This window comes from Rhodnius prolixus, unplaced genomic scaffold, assembly GCF_049639745.1.
Source record: "Rhodnius prolixus isolate KJV_2025 unplaced genomic scaffold, Rpr scaffold_1, whole genome shotgun sequence".
Lineage (NCBI taxonomy): Eukaryota > Metazoa > Arthropoda > Insecta > Hemiptera > Reduviidae > Rhodnius > Rhodnius prolixus.
Genome location: NW_027411581.1, coordinates 66,496,743 through 66,516,950, shown reverse-complemented (window position 1 = coordinate 66,516,950; position 20,208 = coordinate 66,496,743). Strand labels below are relative to the sequence as shown.

General features: G+C 34.2%; 1 protein-coding gene and 1 long non-coding RNA gene across 7 annotated transcripts in view; one reads left to right on the top strand and one right to left on the bottom strand.

The window, feature by feature from the left end:
- The window catches only part of LOC141446181 (uncharacterized), a 158,064-nt gene that overhangs the window by 3,675 nt on the left and 134,181 nt on the right, over positions 1-20,208 (top strand). For all 6 annotated transcript variants that reach the window (XR_012453566.1, XM_074112657.1, XM_074112656.1 and 3 more), the window contains exon 2: positions 3,735-4,150. Coding sequence is in view for 5 of the 6 variants with exons in the window: in XM_074112657.1 (XP_073968758.1) it covers positions 3,808-4,150 (343 nt within the window). In the remaining variant the exon portion in view is untranslated. The remainder of the gene's footprint in view (positions 1-3,734; positions 4,151-20,208) is intronic.
- Positions 1-20,208, bottom strand: part of LOC141446207 (uncharacterized) — a 47,017-nt gene that overhangs the window by 22,288 nt on the left and 4,521 nt on the right. Inside the window, exons 5-11 of the long non-coding RNA XR_012453575.1 lie at positions 16,980-17,134; positions 16,862-16,886; positions 16,687-16,778; positions 2,096-2,239; positions 1,820-2,007; positions 1,594-1,733; positions 521-705 (exon numbers count right to left, since the gene is read on the bottom strand). This is a non-coding gene — a long non-coding RNA (uncharacterized lncRNA). The remainder of the gene's footprint in view (positions 1-520; positions 706-1,593; positions 1,734-1,819; positions 2,008-2,095; positions 2,240-16,686; positions 16,779-16,861; positions 16,887-16,979; positions 17,135-20,208) is intronic.

Genomic DNA, 20,208 nt, shown 5'->3' with positions numbered 1-20,208 from the left:
GGAATGGGCATGCAGCAAATTACCAAAATTCCCCCTTACTTTTTATGCCGGAAAAAGAAAACAAAAAAGAAGACAATAGCGAACATTTAGATAACAAGGGTGACGTCAGACAGAAGTAGTAAAGCGATTGAGACAAAACCAGGAGAGGCCGGAAAATGATGATGCTGGCGATGATCGCCGGTACTTCATCACGCCGCTAATTGATGTCCTCTTCAGTCACTTCCGCCTGATTAGAGCGCTACTGGCGGCGTTTTTACAGCCAGTTGGGCGGCTCCGCTTCTCCGTGGGGGCGGGGGCGGGGAGTGGGTTAATTATCTCTTCGCTCCACTGACGCCAACATCCGTCTTCTTTCCTTTATATTTCAGCACTTAATTATTTTTACTAGTTTTAATTAAATACTTCAAACTTTATACTGAAATAAATCAAATCGAGCGCAACACTTTCCACGATCGGGGAACAACAGACGGGAAGGAAGTTAAGCCCAACTGGAGGTATAGACATTGGCATAACTGAAAATAACCTTTTAATATCCACGCATTCCGACTTGTGTGTAGCATCAGTAGCCTAGATCTATCATATGAGTAGGTTGTGGTTGGTATGACTCTCCAATCGCTGAGTAAAATAACGGAAGTATTTCCGCTTCCTCCTTGTTATTCTAGTAAAGAGGAAGTTCAATATTACGTAAAACTTCTGATCTGAGGTTCCCTGTGAACAAAAAAATGATTTTCAGAAAATGGTCCATGAGGGAGTGATCTCTCGGCTCAAAAACTAAAATTGGCTCTGAAGTTGAGACTTCAAGTTTCTCTGAAATAAGCGCATGGAGCTTAACAGTAACTTAGTGAGGAAACAACCGGAAATACCAATTCGCTCAAACTTTTCCCGAACTAATAGTGCATACTTTCTCAAAATAATAAATAATTTCTTAAAAATTGTCAAAATCGGACTTTCGATTATTTATGTATTAGAATGAGTCACATCAGTGTTTTCTTTAAATTGGCCTTCTGAACTATAGCCGGGCTATCAAGTCCAGGGCGAACCCTACGTCCCTAGCTTGAGGATTCTATTCTTTGGCTCAATACGGCAACTTTGGTCGACCATAGTTTTCACATAAATATTTCTGTCCAGGCTGTCCAACTTTTTTGACTGTTCAGTCAAAGTGGTGAACATAATATCCAAACTTCATGCAAATTGATCAACATCAAACTTAACTTTGCTGTTATTTCTTGCCCCAGTAACCTATTTAACATAAATGCTCTTAGAACAGTGTTGTCTACGTCCTTTTGTTATATTTCTTGTCAGTTTTCTAGTTTGTATAATATTATTCTGACAGAGGTCAAGTTTGACACTAATTTTTTTTTGTTTCCGCTTTAGGGAAGAAAAACGGGTTTTTAGAAACTGGTTTATGAGGTGTACGTGCAATTTGAAAAACATTTTTGTTTTCAGCTTGTATCGAACAAATAAATATACTAAGTGCCTGCCTGAATAAGTGAATTAAGTGATTCAACTCATATTTCCAACATTTAGGTTATATGTATCATGTTAGACACGATCGAACTTAATCAAAGCTTAAAGAGAAAAATGAATTCTTTTTACCTTAATAAATATGAAGTTCTTTACTTTAGGAAGTACTTTCACTTTGTTTTGACATAGAATTTCATAAGTGCAATTTAAATCCGCAATCCAAATTCATTTATTAACTGCATTTGTCATTGTAAGACTTATAATCGTCCTGCCTTAAATTTTTTTTAAATACAATTAGTTTAACTATGAAAAACTTAAAAACAACAATACTTAATAAAACAAATCTTTTTAATATAACCTTTATATTACGTATTAACAAACTAAAATAAATACAGCTTAGGCACTAGTCTTTTTTAACCTGTACACTATATATTTCTCTTAAATAATTTTCAATACGATGTACTAATAACTGCCAACTTCAGGCATATTTTGTATTTTTCTTAATTGTGCCGAGCTTTCAACCTAGGGATTAGGTTTTCTTCAGGTCTATGGAACAATATTTACAGTGTGGTAACAATAATTATAATTATAATGAATAGGTAACAATGTAACGTAATTTACCAAAATTATTTACCTTATTGAGAATGTAATACAATATTTTACATCATTAAGGTTTCGGTGTATCTTCTGTCTTGTCTGCTAATGGGACTAAGTGTGAACGGTTTTTAATGTGTTTGGTTGTTAAGGAGATCAGTGTTGCCAAAAATACAAAGTATGACTGAAAAAAGGCAGTTATTTGTTCATCTAATTAAAACAATGAATCAGTCACCAAAAATAATGAACAGTAATTAAATAATTTGGTTAACCTATTTTTCATTTCTAGACTTATTTTCAATTAGATTTTTTAAGAAAAAAATAATTCTGTTGTTTCGACTGAACCAACGTTAAATCACATTGAACACCATTAAAAGAGTTCTCAATGAGTTTCTTAAATCTCTAAAAGCTAAATGTTGGGGAAAACAGTACGATTAGTCCAAATTTCAATTAAATTGAAAGTGAATTTAATCCAATAAACTCATGATTAAAATTAAATTTTGTTAAATTTGAGCCCATCTCTGATTAAAACCTCACAATCCGAACACTGATAAAAATTTTTAGCAACATTTTTTTTAAATGTACATAAAGCGAAAACAAATGCAATGCTCGATATCGTTTCCTCGATAAACATATCGAAGAGTTGGTTGTAATCGCTAAGTGAACTAGCCAATTGAAAACGAAGTTACTGGATTACAGCCAATTAAAAAAAAAGAGCTAAGCACGAGCTGTAATTGAACCTGTCACTGTTAGTTTTAACAGTTGTCTTAAACAAAAATAAGCACACTGAAGTAAAACAATTACTCTAATGGTGTTTTATAATTTCATTTTCTTCTAATGAGACCATTAAAAAGTAGTTCGCCAACAATAATAACAACAGCTATTACTTTATTAAAAGTGGCGGAGAGAATAAAACGGATGGAAGATACTGCAAGGGAAGTGCTTTGAATATTTCCGAGAAGATAGTGACGTCCCGCGGGAGAATAATGGATTATCTGTCGTAATGCCAGTGCGTGGGTATTACTCTTTATCAGCTGCTCTGACTGATACTGGGGCAGCGCTGTAGACTTCGATAGTGAACTACCTGTGTAACGTACCCCCAGCTGGACACCTGCTTTACCCGCCTGTCGTGGCAGATAATAGCGATAGTACTTCACATACTGTTCCCTCTAGTTTAAATAATCGATTGGATAAATAGATTGAGGGCATTTAACAATTGGCTTTTTGCATCGATTTCATTTATTCAATATTTCACTTTGTACTGTTTACTTACGAGTTTTTATTTCACTGTTTACTTTCTCTTCCCAACTGAGCGATTATTGTCAGGTTTCCGAAATTTCAGAGGAAATATGTTTTGTGGATCCACGCGAATAAAATCTGTTTCAATACCTGGTAATGAGAAGGCATGCGCGCGTAGATATCTCGAAGTAGAATCAAAACTTGGACAAATACGACTTATTTTCTCTTGGAGACGAAATATCGATTTTTTAATTCTAAATTTCTACCGGGAATACAAGTTAAAAACATTATATCAAATCATAATTAGTAAGATTATAATTTAAATATCAATTATGGGTATAAGAATAATTATCTTGGCAACCCTTCGCTGGCCTAAAATTAGGATTGAAGTTCACAAGTGAAGTAAGAACGTATTAAGATGATTGTGATATGTGTTGCAGATTGGACGAGAAGTTGCGACAGGTGGCAATGTGAGGCTGAAGTCCGCCCCCGGCCTCGCGGCCCTCGGCGAGGATGGAGGAGGACGAGGAAGATGAAACGCCGAGGAACAGGCGGTCACGCGATCACCGCAAAGCGTCACTGGACTCGCTAGTGAACGCGGTAACCAATTGGCTAACCGAAGCCACCGTATTACTATTGACGATACTTTTACTGGCAGTAGTAGTTAGCGCCAGAGAATCGCCAAGCGATCAGCAAGAACAACAAATTGATCCTTCATCGCCGGCCGGCTGTAGCCTCATTACAACGCAGCCAACAGTACATCTTCCACAAGAGTCTGTACAATTCGTTCGGCTGAATCTATCGCATCCCGTGTTCTCCGTGAGGCCAGCTTTGGTTCAAGGAGTCACCTATACTGGTGAGTCTGAAGCTCTTTTTTTACAGTCACTCTTCCATTTAAATTACCTATGCTTTCCAAACTGGCTCCTCTAGATCATACTTCCAAATTAGATGGTGTTCCCAAGATAAAATCCCTAATCCCACGCAGCGTCTCCCAGATTCTGCCAACATATATGTATCACTACGTGAAAAAGTAAAAAAGAATCGCTTCATTGGGTATTACAAAATTTTAACACTACGATACGCCACTTTACTATAAAATTAAAAAGAACTATTATCAAGTAGATAGGAAGCTTATTGAGGTCTAATTCACTATAAGTAAGCTGTACAGGTATTTATGAGGCTGTGAGTTAATCGGAAGGGTCAAGATAATGGAATTACAAACAAGTTGGAAGCGCCATATCTTGAATAATACACATCACAGACTAACATCGAGTGCACTGCGTGTCCGCCAGAGTGCAGCAAACACTGTCTGAGGGGGGCCCTCAACTTCATATTACCCACACTATTCATTGCATTCATTTTTAATTTTTCAATTTACACAATTTGATAAGTCTAAATGTGGCTGATGGAAAGTATCAAATTATTTTAAATTGAATGTGTAGGGGTAAGACAATTTTTTTTTACGATGAAAATGGCTAACTGAGCTTCGTTAAAAAAATTCGAAACTATCAAGCATGCACTGTTCCTGCAGCTGGTATTGAACGATTCAATTCAATTTAAAATTCAAACCACTGAACGAATCACCTCCAATCAGCCATGAATCAATCAGCACTGGTTCCAAGCAGACTGCTCTCTAATATTCAAAAGACGATTTCATTTATCGATATAGTTCTATGGTCGATGTATTCTGGGTATAATGAGGGGGTTTATTTATTTATTTATATTTTTTTATTGATAATCTTGCGTCAGATGGAAAAAAAAGTAAGTGGTGAACCCAAAAACTGACAAGTCTCTTCTGGATCAAGTAGACGAACAAAATTGGAAAAAGAGTTCTAAATTCGTGGAGGGGGGCTGGCTTAGAAAGGCGAAAACCGAACGATTTGCAGTTAGCATTGTTGCATAAGTCTCCGCCAGGATGAGCACTTTGCTATCTTCACACTATGCCAAGCCATTGGCGTCTCCGGGGAGGATATGGTGCTTACCCTAGAGAAAATGAAGAGAGCAAACCAATTACATTATCCATTTTTTTTCAACAGCAAGGAAATGTGGATTGCATGTAGTGGTGTTGTAGAGATACGCAGTGGTACAAGGATTGGCAACTATCCAGCGACACTTTCTTGACGGAAAGACATTTTTTTTTTTAAAGTTACTATGGAATAACAACGGCGGGACACAGCCTGCCAACTTGGCACATACAGGCTTGCCAACCCCCACACCTTCTCTGCCAACTCCGCATTGCCGTGCTGACCAACCGCCGCCTTTAACCAATTTCACGCTTTTTTATTTTCCAGCTGACGATACTTTGTCTTCATCCACTCAACTGTGAAAATAAAAAAAAAGTCACTAGTCTTTCTCAAAAAATACGGGGACTCAATTTTCATTTTCAGCAATTTACGTAATTACATCTACAGGAAATTTAGAACTAAAAAATAAATTCAATAAATACAAAATTTGGATTATTAGTAACTATTCCACAATAGTGCACTATATATGTACCATCGTGACCCCAAAAAGCCGGATCTACCGTACATAAAATTTCAAATTGAAAGAAAAATACATGCATTAAAATCAGTTCGTACGTCGATAATTTGTATGATTGCAGAACTTCCTCATTAATAGGTGTAAGAGCAGAACGTCGCTTTAATGGTTCGTAGGGGAACCCTAACCCTTTAATCCTACCAAATTTCATCACAATCGGGTTGTTTTACTAATTAAAACTGTCCGGTAGGACAGTTGTATAAGGGTTGATCGTCAAAAAGTGCACGAAAAAGCGTAACGTTGAAAAACGCACAACTTAGAATTTTTGAATAAGGGGGCCTTATATACTTGGGGCTAACTCCTCCCCCATTCGATGTACAGCGTCGAGACCACCAAGAAGCACATCTACATAAAATTCCGAATCGAATGACACCTCATTCATGAAAATCGGCGTTTAGGCGCTACGTTGTTTACAAAAAAGGTAACATCAAGAACATTTTCTGAAAATGCCGCTTTTGCCCATTTTCAGCAACTTATTTCTCGAAATCTATTTAATCTATGTTGTTGCAACAAAATTACAGTTATAAAGGAGGATTTGCCCTATATTTTTAATGAAACTTAGGGAATTTAATCTTTTATAGAAAAAGAGAAAAAAAATGTCAAAGTTGGGTCTTTTTCAACGTTACGCTTTTTCGAGCAGTTTTTGATGATCAGCCCTTATACAACTGTCTTACCGGACAGTTTTAATTATCAAACTATTAATTACAGGTTAAAAAGAAAAACGTTATAAAAAAAAATCAAAACATAATGGGGCTAAAAAATTCAAAAACCTTTTTAAAAAAAATCCATCATTCATCAATGATTTCGTTTATTTAATTTTATTTTTAAATAAAAGTCGTCTGTTTAAGTTCATTCTTCGATTAAAGTAATTGTTACTTTATGTAGCAGTCAAGGGTTAATAATAATAGGCAATAATTAATCTGCCTTTACAGTAAATAATATAATTTTCTTCACTTACATTCTCAATCTAGGTATTCTTCCCACAGTGATATATATTTGGAATATAACATAAATAAGACATGCATATTTTTATGACAGCTAATTATTCCAGCATTTTAACTACTATAAGTAAAATTAGAGAGACTAAATTAAATCTCGTAAACTACTCGATAGAATTTGATTATATTTTACCTGCATATGAAGACAACTATTATCTATAATTGTATAAAATTTAGTAAAAATCTATCGAGCAGAAAAAGAGATATTAAGAGTTAAAGTTTGGTTCAGTTTAAAACAGTGAAAACTTTAACTCCATATATCCCGTAAACTACACGATAGATTTTGATTATATTTTACCTGTATATAAAGACAACTATTGTCTATAATTGTATGAAATTTAGTAAAAATGTATCGAGCAGAAAACGAGATATTAAGAGTTAAAGTTTGGTTCAGTTTAAAACAGTGAAAACTTTATCTTCAAATATCTCGTAAACTACTCGATAGAATTTGATTATATTTTACCTGCATATGAAGACAACTATTGTCTATAATTGTATAAAATGTAGTAAAAATCTATCGAAGAGAAAAAGAGATATTAAGAGTTAAAGTTTGGTTCAGTTTAAAACAGTGAAAACTTTAACTCCATATATCCCGTAAACTACTCGATAGATTTTGATTATATTTTACCTGTATATGAAGACAACTATTGTCTATAATTGTGTAAAATGTAGTAAAAATCTATCGAGCAGAAAACGAGATATTAAGAGTTAAAGTTTGGTTCTGTTTGAAAGTGTGAAAATTTTATTTTCAAATATCTTGTAATCTACTCGATAGATTTTGATTATATTTTACCTGCATTTGGAGAGTAGTATTGTCTATAATTGTATAAAATTTAGTAAAAATCTATCCAGCAGAAAACGAGATATTTTCAGTTGAAGTTTGCTTCTGTTTTACAGAGTGAAAACATTAACTTCAAATATCTCGTAAACTACCCGATAGATTTTGATTATATTTTACCTGTGTATAAAGACAACTATTGTCTATAATTGTGTAAAATTTAGTAAAAATGTATCGAGCAGAAAACGAGATATTAAGAGTTAAAGTTTGGTTCAGTTTGAAAGATTGAAAACTTTATCTTCAAATATCTCGTAAACTACTCGTTAGATTTTGATTATATTTTACCTGTATATAAAGACATCTATTGTCTATAATTGTGTAAAATTTAGTACAAATCTATCGAGCAAAAAACGAGATATTTTCAGTTGAAGTTTGCTTCTGTTTTACAGAGTGAAAACATTAACTTCAAATATCTCGTAAACTACTCGATAGATTTTGATTATATTTTACCTGTATATAAAGACAACTATTGTCTATAATTGTGTAAAATTTAGTAAAAATCTATCGATCAGAAAACGAGATATTAAGAGTTAAAGTTTGGTTCAGTTTAAAACAGTGAAAACGTTAACTCCATATATCTCGTAAACTACACGATAGATTTTGATTATATTTTACCTGTATATAAAGACATCTATTGTATATAATTGTATAAAATTTAGTAAAAATCTATCGAACAGAAAACGAGATATTAAGAGTTAAAGTTTGGTTCAGTTTGAAAGATTGAAAACTTTATCTTCAAATATCTCGTAACCTACTCGTTAGATTTTGATTATATTTTACCTGTATATAAAGACAACTATTGTCTATAATTGTGTAAAATTTAGTAAAAATGTATCGAGCAGAAAACGAGATATTAAGAGTTAAAGTTTGGTTCAGTTTGAAAGATTGAAAACTTTATCTTCAAATATCTCGTAAACTACTCGTTAGATTTTGATTATATTTTACCTGTGTATAAAGACAACTATTGTCTATAATTGTGTAAAATTTAGTAAAAATGTATCGAGCAGAAAACGAGATATTAAGAGTTAAAGTTTGGTTCAGTTTGAAAGATTGAAAACTTTATCTTCAAATATCTCGTAAACTACTCGTTAGATTTTGATTATATTTTACCTGTATATAAAGACATCTATTGTCTATAATTGTGTAAAATTTAGTAAAAATGTATCGAGCAGAAAACGAGATATTAAGAGTTAAAGTTTGGTTCAGTTTGAAAGATTGAAAACTTTATCTTCAAATATCTCGTAAACTACCCGATAGATTTTGATTATATTTTACCTGTGTATAAAGACAACTATTGTCTATAATTGTGTAAAATTTAGTAAAAATGTATCGAGCAGAAAACGAGATATTAAGAGTTAAAGTTTGGTTCAGTTTGAAAGATTGAAAACTTTATCTTCAAATATCTCGTAAACTACTCGTTAGATTTTGATTATATTTTACCTGTATATAAAGACATCTATTGTCTATAATTGTGTAAAATTTAGTACAAATCTATCGAGCAAAAAACGAGATATTTTCAGTTGAAGTTTGCTTCTGTTTTACAGAGTGAAAACATTAACTTCAAATATCTCGTAAACTACTCGATAGATTTTGATTATATTTTACCTGTATATAAAGACAACTATTGTCTATAATTGTGTAAAATTTAGTAAAAATCTATCGATCAGAAAACGAGATATTAAGAGTTAAAGTTTGGTTCAGTTTAAAACAGTGAAAACGTTAACTCCATATATCTCGTAAACTACACGATAGATTTTGATTATATTTTACCTGTATATAAAGACATCTATTGTATATAATTGTATAAAATTTAGTAAAAATCTATCGAACAGAAAACGAGATATTAAGAGTTAAAGTTTGGTTCAGTTTGAAAGATTGAAAACTTTATCTTCAAATATCTCGTAACCTACTCGTTAGATTTTGATTATATTTTACCTGTATATAAAGACATCTATTGTCTATAATTGTGTAAAATTTAGTACAAATCTATCGAGCAAAAAACGAGATATTAAGAGTTAAAGTTTGCCTATGTTTTACAGAGTGAAAACTTTATCTTCAAATATCTCATAAACTACTCGATAGATTTTGATTATATTTTACCTGTATATGAAGACATCTATTGTCTATAATTGTGTAAAATTTAGTAAAAATCTATCGAGCAGAAAAAGAGATATTAAGAGTTAAAGTTTGGTTCAGTTTAAAACAGTGAAAACGTTAACTCCATATATCTCGTAAACTACACGATAGATTTTGATTATATTTTACCTGTATATAAAGACATCTATTGTATATAATTGTATAAAATTTAGTAAAAATCTATCGAACAGAAAACGAGATATTAAGAGTTAAAGTTTGGTTCAGTTTGAAAGATTGAAAACTTTATCTTCAAATATCTCATAAACTACTCGATAGATTTTGATTATATTTTACCTGTATATGAAGACAACTATTGTCTATAATTGTGGAAAATTTAGTAAAAATCTATCGAGCAGAAAACGAGATATATTGAGTTAAAATTTGCTTCTGTTTTACAGAGTGAAAACTTTATCTTCAAATATCTCATAAACTACTCGATAGATTGTGATTATATTTTACCTGTATATGAAGACATCTATTGTCTATAATTGTGTAAAATTTAGTAAAAATCTATCGAGCAGAAAACGAGATATTAAGAGTTAAAGTTTGCCTATGTTTTACAGAGTGAAAACTTTATCTTCAAATATCTCATAAACTACTCGATAGATTTTGATTATATTTTACCTGTATATGGAGACAACTATTGTCTATAATTGTATAAAATTTAGTAAAAATCTATCGAGCAGAAAACGAGATATTTAGAGTTAAAGGTTGGTTCTGTTTGAAACAGTGAATACTTTAACATCAAGTATGACGTAAACTACTCTTTTTGATTATATTTTACCTGTATATGAAGACATCTATTGTCTATAATTGTGTAAAATTTAGTAAAAATCTATCGAGCAGAAAACGAGATATTAAGAGTTAAAGTTTGCCTATGTTTTACAGAGTGAAAACTTTATCTTCAAATATCTCATAAACTACTCGATAGATTTTGATTATATTTTACCTGTATATGGAGACAACTATTGTCTATAATTGTATAAAATTTAGTAAAAATCTATCGAGCAGAAAACGAGATATTTAGAGTTAAAGGTTGGTTCTGTTTGAAACAGTGAATACTTTAACATCAAGTATGACGTAAACTACTCTTTTTGATTATATTTTACCTGTATATATCATTTACGAGTATGTAGTCTTACTTTATTACCTTTTCAATAATATTTTCTTGAATTTATTAAATATCATAGACCCTTATGTTGGCCATTTTCAAATACAAAATGTTTGTTCAGTAATGTGTAGCTCCAATTTAATTCAGATTGATTGGAATAGAAGGTATCAAACTAATGGTAAAGGTTATTATGACGTTAATTTCAATGATGGTTTTGGTTTTAATCATCAATTATGACGTTAGTTATTTAAACAGTGGAAGTTTGTTTATCGGAAGGGCGGGTAGTGTGACTACTATTTCCTTTTACATGACCCAGCCACGTGAGCTTCTCTGCATCCGCGGCCACTAGTCTGCACCCAGCTTAAACTTATCTCCAGTGCTGGTTGTATATATAGTCCTAGGATTTCTATGTCTAGCAGCGTAGACGGGGAAAATCAGTGAAACGGAAGTATGACTTTACAGAATCGAGATTTCTGAATTTCCTTTTTCTTTTTTTTTATGTTTGCCTAGAAAGAAAATAGATTTTCAGTTAGCTGAAGAAAAGCGGGAAAGGTGTGGCAGGAAATTGGGAAATCCTATGGCCAGAGAAGGGAAAAGTGGTTCAATTTATTGAGTAGCGGTGAGGTGAGGTGTGAAGATTGCCGCCCACGTGTGTGTAAGTGCGTATGTCGGATGCTGCTCGGTCGTGTCCTTTGTGATGCACGCCGCTATCGGACTTTTCTGTACATCTCTCTCTCTCTCTCTCTCTCTCTCTCTCTCTCTCTCTCTCTCTCTCTCTCTTATCAATCTCCAGCCTCTTTCTCCCGTTGCAATTTCCCCAATATTGAGCTGCATTGGCTTTACTTACGACTGTCACCGGCTCCGCCCCACATTTCAACACAAGACTTCCTTTTTCTTTGAACTTACAACAACTTTATCCCTACAGAGTGTGCGCATAGTTTACAAGGAAAATAGCTTTCCAAGCTATTTATTGTATATTTTGTTCACGTACGCGTTATGAGTCTTTAGCAAAGAAAAATCTCTCAACCAGAAGTAGAACTTGGCAGAAGAGTTTTTCCACTTTCTTGAAGATTTTCACGAAAACTGCTCTAATAGTTTCTTGGGGGCACCCTCAGCTCTATAAACATAAAATCTGTTTTGATATATATTAACCATCAGAATTTTTCTTGCAAGGAGTGCCAAAGTCAATTTCAAAGTAGTAACTGAGTTACTAAAACTTACTAGTGCCAATGTCAAAATTTAGCATCAATATTTCCCCCTTCCAGGTAAACCAAAGAGGACATATACTCGTTATCCTTTTTTTGACATTGGCACTTCTTGCACTAAGCCACAGATTTATTTGTTTATTTACTTTGCAATATGTGATGATAAATATTGTATAAAACAATTAAATGTTATTGAATATCATAAAATAATAATTTGTGAATACAAAATGATCTACAGAATTTTGTTTACACTATCATCCTTGCGCGGCTCTTGGTAAGATTTATTAAAATTATTTAAGGAGAAAATGGCTCTCTACTTGGAATAGGTTGCCGACCCCTGTCTTAGCCGGATGACGCAGTACCTTATCCGGAAGAAGCAGTACCTTAGCCGAAAGAAGCACTACTTTAGCTGGAAGAGCAGTACCTTAGCCGGATGAAGCACTACCTTAGCCCGGAAGAAGCACTTCTCTGAATTTGTCTGTTTTCCATTATTTTCTTGCAACTGACCCCGGCAATTTTTCTTAAATTTCGCGAATAAATCGAAGTTGGGATGAATTGAATGAGCTAGAACCCTTGAGAATTCTAGAAATAGTGATGTGAGCTTTTAAAATCGAACTTTTTTTTTTTTTTTTTAAATAAATAAAAAGAATTTTACTAAGTAACATAATACTCAGTGTTCCGAGTGAGAGAGAAAGAGAAAAGGAAGTTCTAATTTCTTCTAGACCCAGTTTTCTCCTCTATTATTCAGAGTCCATGACGTAATGACTGAGAGTTCGTCGGTGGGAGCGGGGCACCCCCAAGGACAAGTTTGTGGGAGGAGAAAGAATGACGTCACGTGGAGCAGCATTGTTTTGTCGGCCAGCCAGCAGTTGAGTGCGTAAACAACACGTCACTGGGCCACCAGCCTGTCTGGCACACTCTAGCGGGCTGGGATACAAATTAGCACAGTCAGCTAGATGATATCTCGCCACTACCCCCGAGGTGGTAGGTATGGGTCTATTTTTTTTTTTGCTGATTTATGTCTCGTAAGTTGGTATGACTGAATCTTGAAGACCCGAATGAAAAAAAGAAAAAAGAAACGTTGACCCCGCCTACATCCTGCCTTACAACATATTTCTAAGATAAACTTTATATTCTTTTCAAAATGTTGATAAATTTGAATGGGTAATTGAAATCAAAACTATTAAACTAACTACTGGCGAAGGCCAGTAACCTTAGATCTTGACTAGTCTTGGTGTAAGAAAAGTATAGAATTTACCAGATCTTGCGCAGCCTCAAAAGCTAAAAATTGAATTGTTTTATTGCGCGTTTCCTTAATGTACGGATCATCGTGAAATTGCTTATCAAGTTCGTTCATATCTCCAAATGTGAGTAAAATAAAAAGTTAAGAGATGTAGCACTCTACCAGGTTCGTCTTTAAGTCCGTACTTACTTACTGCACAGCACTACAGCCCGGGATGGGCCTTGGCTTCCTTAACAACATTAAGCCATTGCTCTCTCCTGCATTCGGCTTTCCTTTTCCACTTTGTGATGCCCAATATATTCAGGTCGTTTTCGATATCCTGAGCCCAACGTCTTCTCGGACGTCCTCTTCCTCTTTTGCCTTGCATGGCGGATAAAAAGATTTTCTTTGGCATTCTATCGTCCGGCATTCTTACTATATGGCCTAACAATTCTAATCTTTTAGCTTTAATAAACTTGAATTATAGCTCAATATTTTTCCTTATCCTCCATTCATCTCCCTCTCATACGGGTCCATACATCTCTTCCTCACCATTTTTCTTTCGAAGACTTTCAACATTTTCATGGTAACCCTACATAGGGTCAATACTTCCAAGTCCATACTTGGCTCAAATATAAAAGTATGAGTATTATTTACCCGAACGAAATCACATGGAGAGTTGCACCAAGGTACGGGGAGACATTAATTAACATTGTCTCTCTGACTGGCATTCTAAGTCAACTCTGTAAAGTGCTCTTGCAGGATTATGTTGCTAATCATTCTAAATCTTCGCGTGGCGGAGTGTTGGTCTAATGGTCAAGAGCGTGGCTTTGTAAGTGGGAAATCCCCAGTTCTACTTTTTATTTGGTAGAAAAAAATTACCTAGTTTATAGTAAAGTATGAGCTTCCACCCTCCCGCCGTCCACGACACCTAATTGGTAGTTAGACGTTAAGCCCCGCCTCATCATTCTAAATCTGACTACCTGAATCTTTCATCTTCATTATCTCGATGGTTTCTGTTGAGGCTTCTAGATGTGGCTACCAATTTCTTACTTCATTTCTTACTGAGAGGGACTCTTCTGTTGTAAATCTACTTCTCAGAGGATCTGTTCGATGTTTTTACTGCCTTTGATTCTAGCAAAATAACCAAGGCTGACATTCAAAGGCTTACGTCTTAACTCAAGATTCTAAGTTATCATATTTTCTTCAAACTCCTAATTCCAGGAAAAAAAAAAAAATGTATTCCACACTGTAGACTGTTAATCGGACAGAGCTGAGTTAAGGACCATGGGAGGCGTATTACCCTGAGTTGTTGCTGACAACTTGACAGGTTCAGGTGACCCCTTGCTTGAATACAGGACTTGTCCCCACTATGGATTGTTGTCCTAACAGAACTATTGATCTGTCCTCTGTCCAGGTACTCTCCCTCTGAATTGTGAACACTTAATTACAAAATACCTACGCTATCCTGAAGTTTTGCACCTGTCTCTACCTTTGGCCCTGGCGACACGGTAAAGTTTAATAGAGTTTAAAACTAGAATGCAGTTATCTTCTGTTTTATATATATATATATAACGAATTATCTCTCACTCTCTCTCTGTCTCTTTTTTTTATAACCTTCCCTGATTATGGTTGAATACTAACCTTTACCATTTGTGCGCGCTCTGCTCACGGTTACGGTAACGGCAGAAGGTTATAAACTGTAACTGTTGTTTAGTAATAACTTTTCAATTCACAGATTTCACCAGAAATATCCGTTTACAGGTCTTTCCGTTTTTTTAAAAGTAGCTTTGTATTAAGTTTGTATGCACGCATCCGCCGTAATTCAAAAACGAACTTTTTTTGAGATAGCAGTAGAAATTCCTCTTAAGTTTTATTCTAGTGCAGTGTACACAAAATGGTTTTACAACTTTTAAGAGTGAAGAAAGTAGATAATTACACTCTTAAGAGTGAAGAAAGCAGATAATTACACTCTTAAGAGTGAAGCAGATAATTACACTATTAAAAGTGAAGAAAGCAGATAATTACACTCTTAAGAATGAAGAAAGAAGATAATTACACTCTTAAGTGTGAAGAAAGCAGATAATTACACTCTTAAGAATGAAGAAAGAAGATAATTACACTCTTAAGTGTGAAGAAAGCAGATAATTACACTATTAAAAGTGAAGAAAGCAGATAATTACGCTATTAAGAGGGAAGAAATCAGATAATTACACTCTTAAGAGTGAAGAAAGCAGATAATTACACTCTTAATAGTGAGATCAAGTCTTGTGAGTATAGTAATCATAATATTTCTCATCACAGATCCTCACCATTGTGTTCACCAGATGTGAGTTATGTATTCTTAGTGGAAACCCAATTTAGTTATACTTTGAAAGCAGCATGACAGAAGGGAAACAGAAAACAAAGCGGAGCGGGTACGCTACAGATCGATGCAGTAGATCGATTGAGAGGTCGCAGACAACGACACAACTGCAACAAAAGTAACGTCGCCGCCTCCATCAATAAGAATTTCTTTTCTTTCCATTTATTTTGTTATATCCGCCAGAGAAAATCTAATTTTATATTTCCCACGTTTCCCATCTTGGAATTTCTAGACAGAAGACTAGTATATTACGCAGAAATTGTGTTCACCAGATACACAAGACTGTCTTCAACTACATATATTCAAGATCTCTACAAAAAAAAAAAAAAAAATTACTAGACTTCATCGTAATATCCAAACAAGTATTGTGGCATGACATGAAACTATACGAGAAAGATAGATAACATTAAGTTAACTCAGTAAAGTACGAGTACATCAGGAACATCTGATTGGGTGAAATAGATCAGGAAATGACAAGGGGATGCGAGGAAATTAATCTGAATCTCAATTCGGCAGGAAATTTATTCAAATCAAACTTACTTGGTCTAAATTATTGCGAAGATTAGAAAGAATACTACTAAATTAGATGTCCATGGCCAGAGGCGACTCGCAAAACGTACTTAACTATTAATTTCTCATAATATTAACCATTAAATAAAATTCAAGGCCTAGAGACCGGGGAATCGAACCCACTAAACCAGCAATACATCTTAGCTTTGCGGATCTAGAGTATCTTAACCGCTCGGCTATCGTGGAGCCTCTATTATTATCCATTTTTAATGATTTTTATTCTATATTTTAAAGTTATTATTTTGTTGCTCGAATAATTATGATCGAAAAAACCTGTAAAGTCGCTTGCAATGCTCACTGACGAAGATGGTAATTTATGGAATTAATGTTACAATATATTAATGCCTTACAAAATGCAGTAATCCCAAATATTGATACAAAATTATCCATTATTTTTAATTATACTTACTGAATGTTAAGTTTTTGGAAGTACATATTGTGTGGATCCAGAACAAAAACCAAGATAATGTTTAACTGAGACTATTGTCGCATAACTCAGTTCTGTAAAACAATACATATTTGTATATATTATGTAAATAAAGGCGTATACAAATATTAACTATTATAATAATAATGGTATTTACCACATTTTTTTTCTCGTTTCTGAACCTAAAACCAAATACCAAATTACACACCATTGTGAATACCACAAATAATTGTGAATACCACAAATAATGTTCAAAAAAAACACATGTTAGTTACCGTTATAGCCGGTTAAAGTTATTCCAAATTCACTTAGATATGTTGTGCACTAACAGTAAGTACATTCTATGGCAGTTCAGGTTTTTTAGTCGACCTGTTGTTTTCTTTCCCTAGTCAGCAGTGTTGTCCAGCTCCATGGTTCGTAGTTTCCGTCCCTGCAAATAGTAATGATGTAATTTCACACGTCATTCAATAGTACATATACTGAATAGGTACAATATTTGAATAATTTAAGGTTATTTATAAAAAATTTAATTTCTTAAATTACAGTAAGAATTACGCCACACGAAAAAACTGTTTATGCTATCTCTTAGTAATAATTCTGTGCGCTGAACTCCATGAATTTTTGATTCGGACAATTTTTTTTTACCAAGAACGATAGATGTGTAAATCGATTTCTACTTGTTGGTATTCTTTGAAACTTATCTTCCAGGTGAATCGTGGCGGGGGGATTGCAGGTGTATTTGCGCAGGTCTACAGACTTTTCATCAAAACTTTTAAAACTAAGCGTATGTACGTTTTATAAGAGAGGCAAGTGTCAGCTTTGGAAGTTATAAGTAGAGTTAAAAAGTTTGGACACCGGGCTGTAGGGAGGTCCACATTCCAGTACTGGACAACTGGACAACTTCCAGCGGAGCGTCCTCTGCTGCTTTGGAATATGCCACTCCCACATGCTCGAAACTAACCAAGTCTTGCATGTGTTGTATTTAGTTCAGTTTCAACCCAGTATTCCGGATAACCTATAAATGCCCTTATTGGAAAATGTTCAATTTCCCTCTCATGGAGGTGGGGGAAATAAACAATGAAAAACTTTGTAATTATATAAAATGGAACTTTTTTTTTTTTTTAATTCAGATTGCGCCCTGCTTGAAGCTAACAACCAACTTTTTTAATTGTTTTAAAACTCTTTCGACTAAATCGATCAACAAAGTCTGGAAGAAAGATACTCCACGTGAATTACTTTAATTTCGCAGTTGTAACTTATGAATTTTCTGAAAACTAAGAACTTTTATCAATAAATTCAACTTTTTAATTAGAACTATTCAAAGCGACGTCTAAAGATTCTGGAAATACCCTGAAAAAATGCATTTCCTTGGGGTAAAAGTTTTTGATCAAAAAGTTATAGGAGTCATGCATGCAAGGGGGTAGAGATTTTCCTTCCTGTCCACAAGCGTATTGAGTTCGAGAAAAATTTTCTAGTTGTGGAAACTCTCACGATTTCCTCTAACTAAATTCTAATGGTTCAAAATTTTCTTTTATACTTCAACTTCTTGTGTTTTTTAAATATTTACATCGTATTAACATTACGACATCTCATTCATGAAAATCATTTTACGTAATTTAGGCACTACATTGTTTTTTTTTACACAACAAGTAAATTAGCGTGCTGGACTCCCATGCGGAGGTCCCGGGTTCGAATCCAGCTGCTGACCATTACGATTTTCTCTTCCTAGGAGATTCTTACAGTCCAATACTGTCCGGTGATGGACTGTGTTGTCTGTAACGAGAGAACACTGTCCGGAGGCCGGCAGTGCACTGAAAAAAAGCTTCGGGCGCCAACAATCTTAAATGTTGACGCGGCCTTAAATCATTTAAAAAAAAAAAAACAAGTAAATACAACTATAACAATTTCTGTAAATGCCATTTTTGGCAATTTTTTGCCCAAAATCTATCAAAATGTGTGGTTGTTACAAGAAAGTAAACTTATAACGAGGTGTACGTTCTTTATTTTTTTTTAAAAGAAAATTTGACTATTTCATCTTTTATATAGGAACAAAATATAATTCGATAATGGGTGCGTTCCACTAAGCGCTCACAACAATCACGCTCATGACCACGGTTTTGCCCATTCCACGTGCTTGCGAGTGTTACAATTGAAAACTCAAATGGAATCGACTATGGGGCGTTTTAATCGTTCATGTAAACATTACAAATGGCGACCTCGAAAATAGGTCATAAGCTTGAAGAGGTTGTTTTTTAATTTTAACCCCGTTTATAAGCAGTTTTAATAAACTTTATTAATAATTGGTAAAGTGGACTTGTATTAAAAATATATATATAATTCAATTTTTATATTACATTTTCGTGAAGTACGTATTTATAAAATTTACGTTTACATAAAATTAAAATGTCTTTTGTGGCAACAGTAGGATATTTATTAATGCAACGTAATAATGCTTTAGAAAGTTCTTCATCTAGCTCCGATGCAATTTTACAAAATCGCAATGGTGAAAAGCGAAAACTTAAGCCACGTATTATTAACTGTCAAAGTGTAATTGATCGTTATTCAGTGATTTAGCATGTAAAGGGATAAGTAATTTTTTCATTTTTTAGACTTTCGAGAAACACATTCAATTATTTACATGAGATAATACTTTCATTTACTTGATATAATTTTTTTAGGTCGCCATCTTTGCTTTTAAAAATTGCACCAAATTTCTGAACGCCCACTAGAGACCCAGCTCTTAAGGGTGGGGCGTTGTGAGCTTCGCATGAGCCAAAATAATGACATCATTAGTGACGTTTTCGCCACGACCACTACGACCGCGGTTGTCAAGTGGAACGCGTGAAGGTACATACATTTTGATCGTTGTGAGCGCTTAGTGGAACGCACCCAATGTTAAACTGGACGATCAAACCTTGTATAACTATCCTACCGGACGGTCCGATCTACTAGGAGTTTATAAAATTGTACTTGGAACTAAAAATGAAACATTAAAGGGAAGCCTAACCCTACCATTTCCCCTAGAATTGCCCTTAAAATGAATTCCCAAGACAAATAATACCATTTATAGGTTCGGACGATATGAAATGTATAAAAGATTTCGAAAGAGGAACAAATGTTGGTAAAAAAGAGAGTAAGTATTAATTGCGATAAGATTAGGCTTGAGTGGGATGTTCTCTGCAAGAATTTATTTAAAAAATAATAAATAAAGGTATTAGTATGGAATTAAAGCATGAATAGCGGGGGGCCGCATCCAAATGGGCCGCTTACAAATTATCTACTCTAAGCTGCACTTCCATGCGCGCCGGAAGCTGGCGAGGGGGGCCACCATTATCCCACTACACGCTACTAAAGTAGGGGGGGAAAAATAATCCCTACTCTTACCAAGGCTGGTCAATTTGAATAATCCCCCAGGCAGTAGCAATGATGGAAGCCAACGGATTTCCTGTTTCCACTTTTCCACTGAATGCGAGAGATACGTAGCGGCGAACTTTGATATCTGGC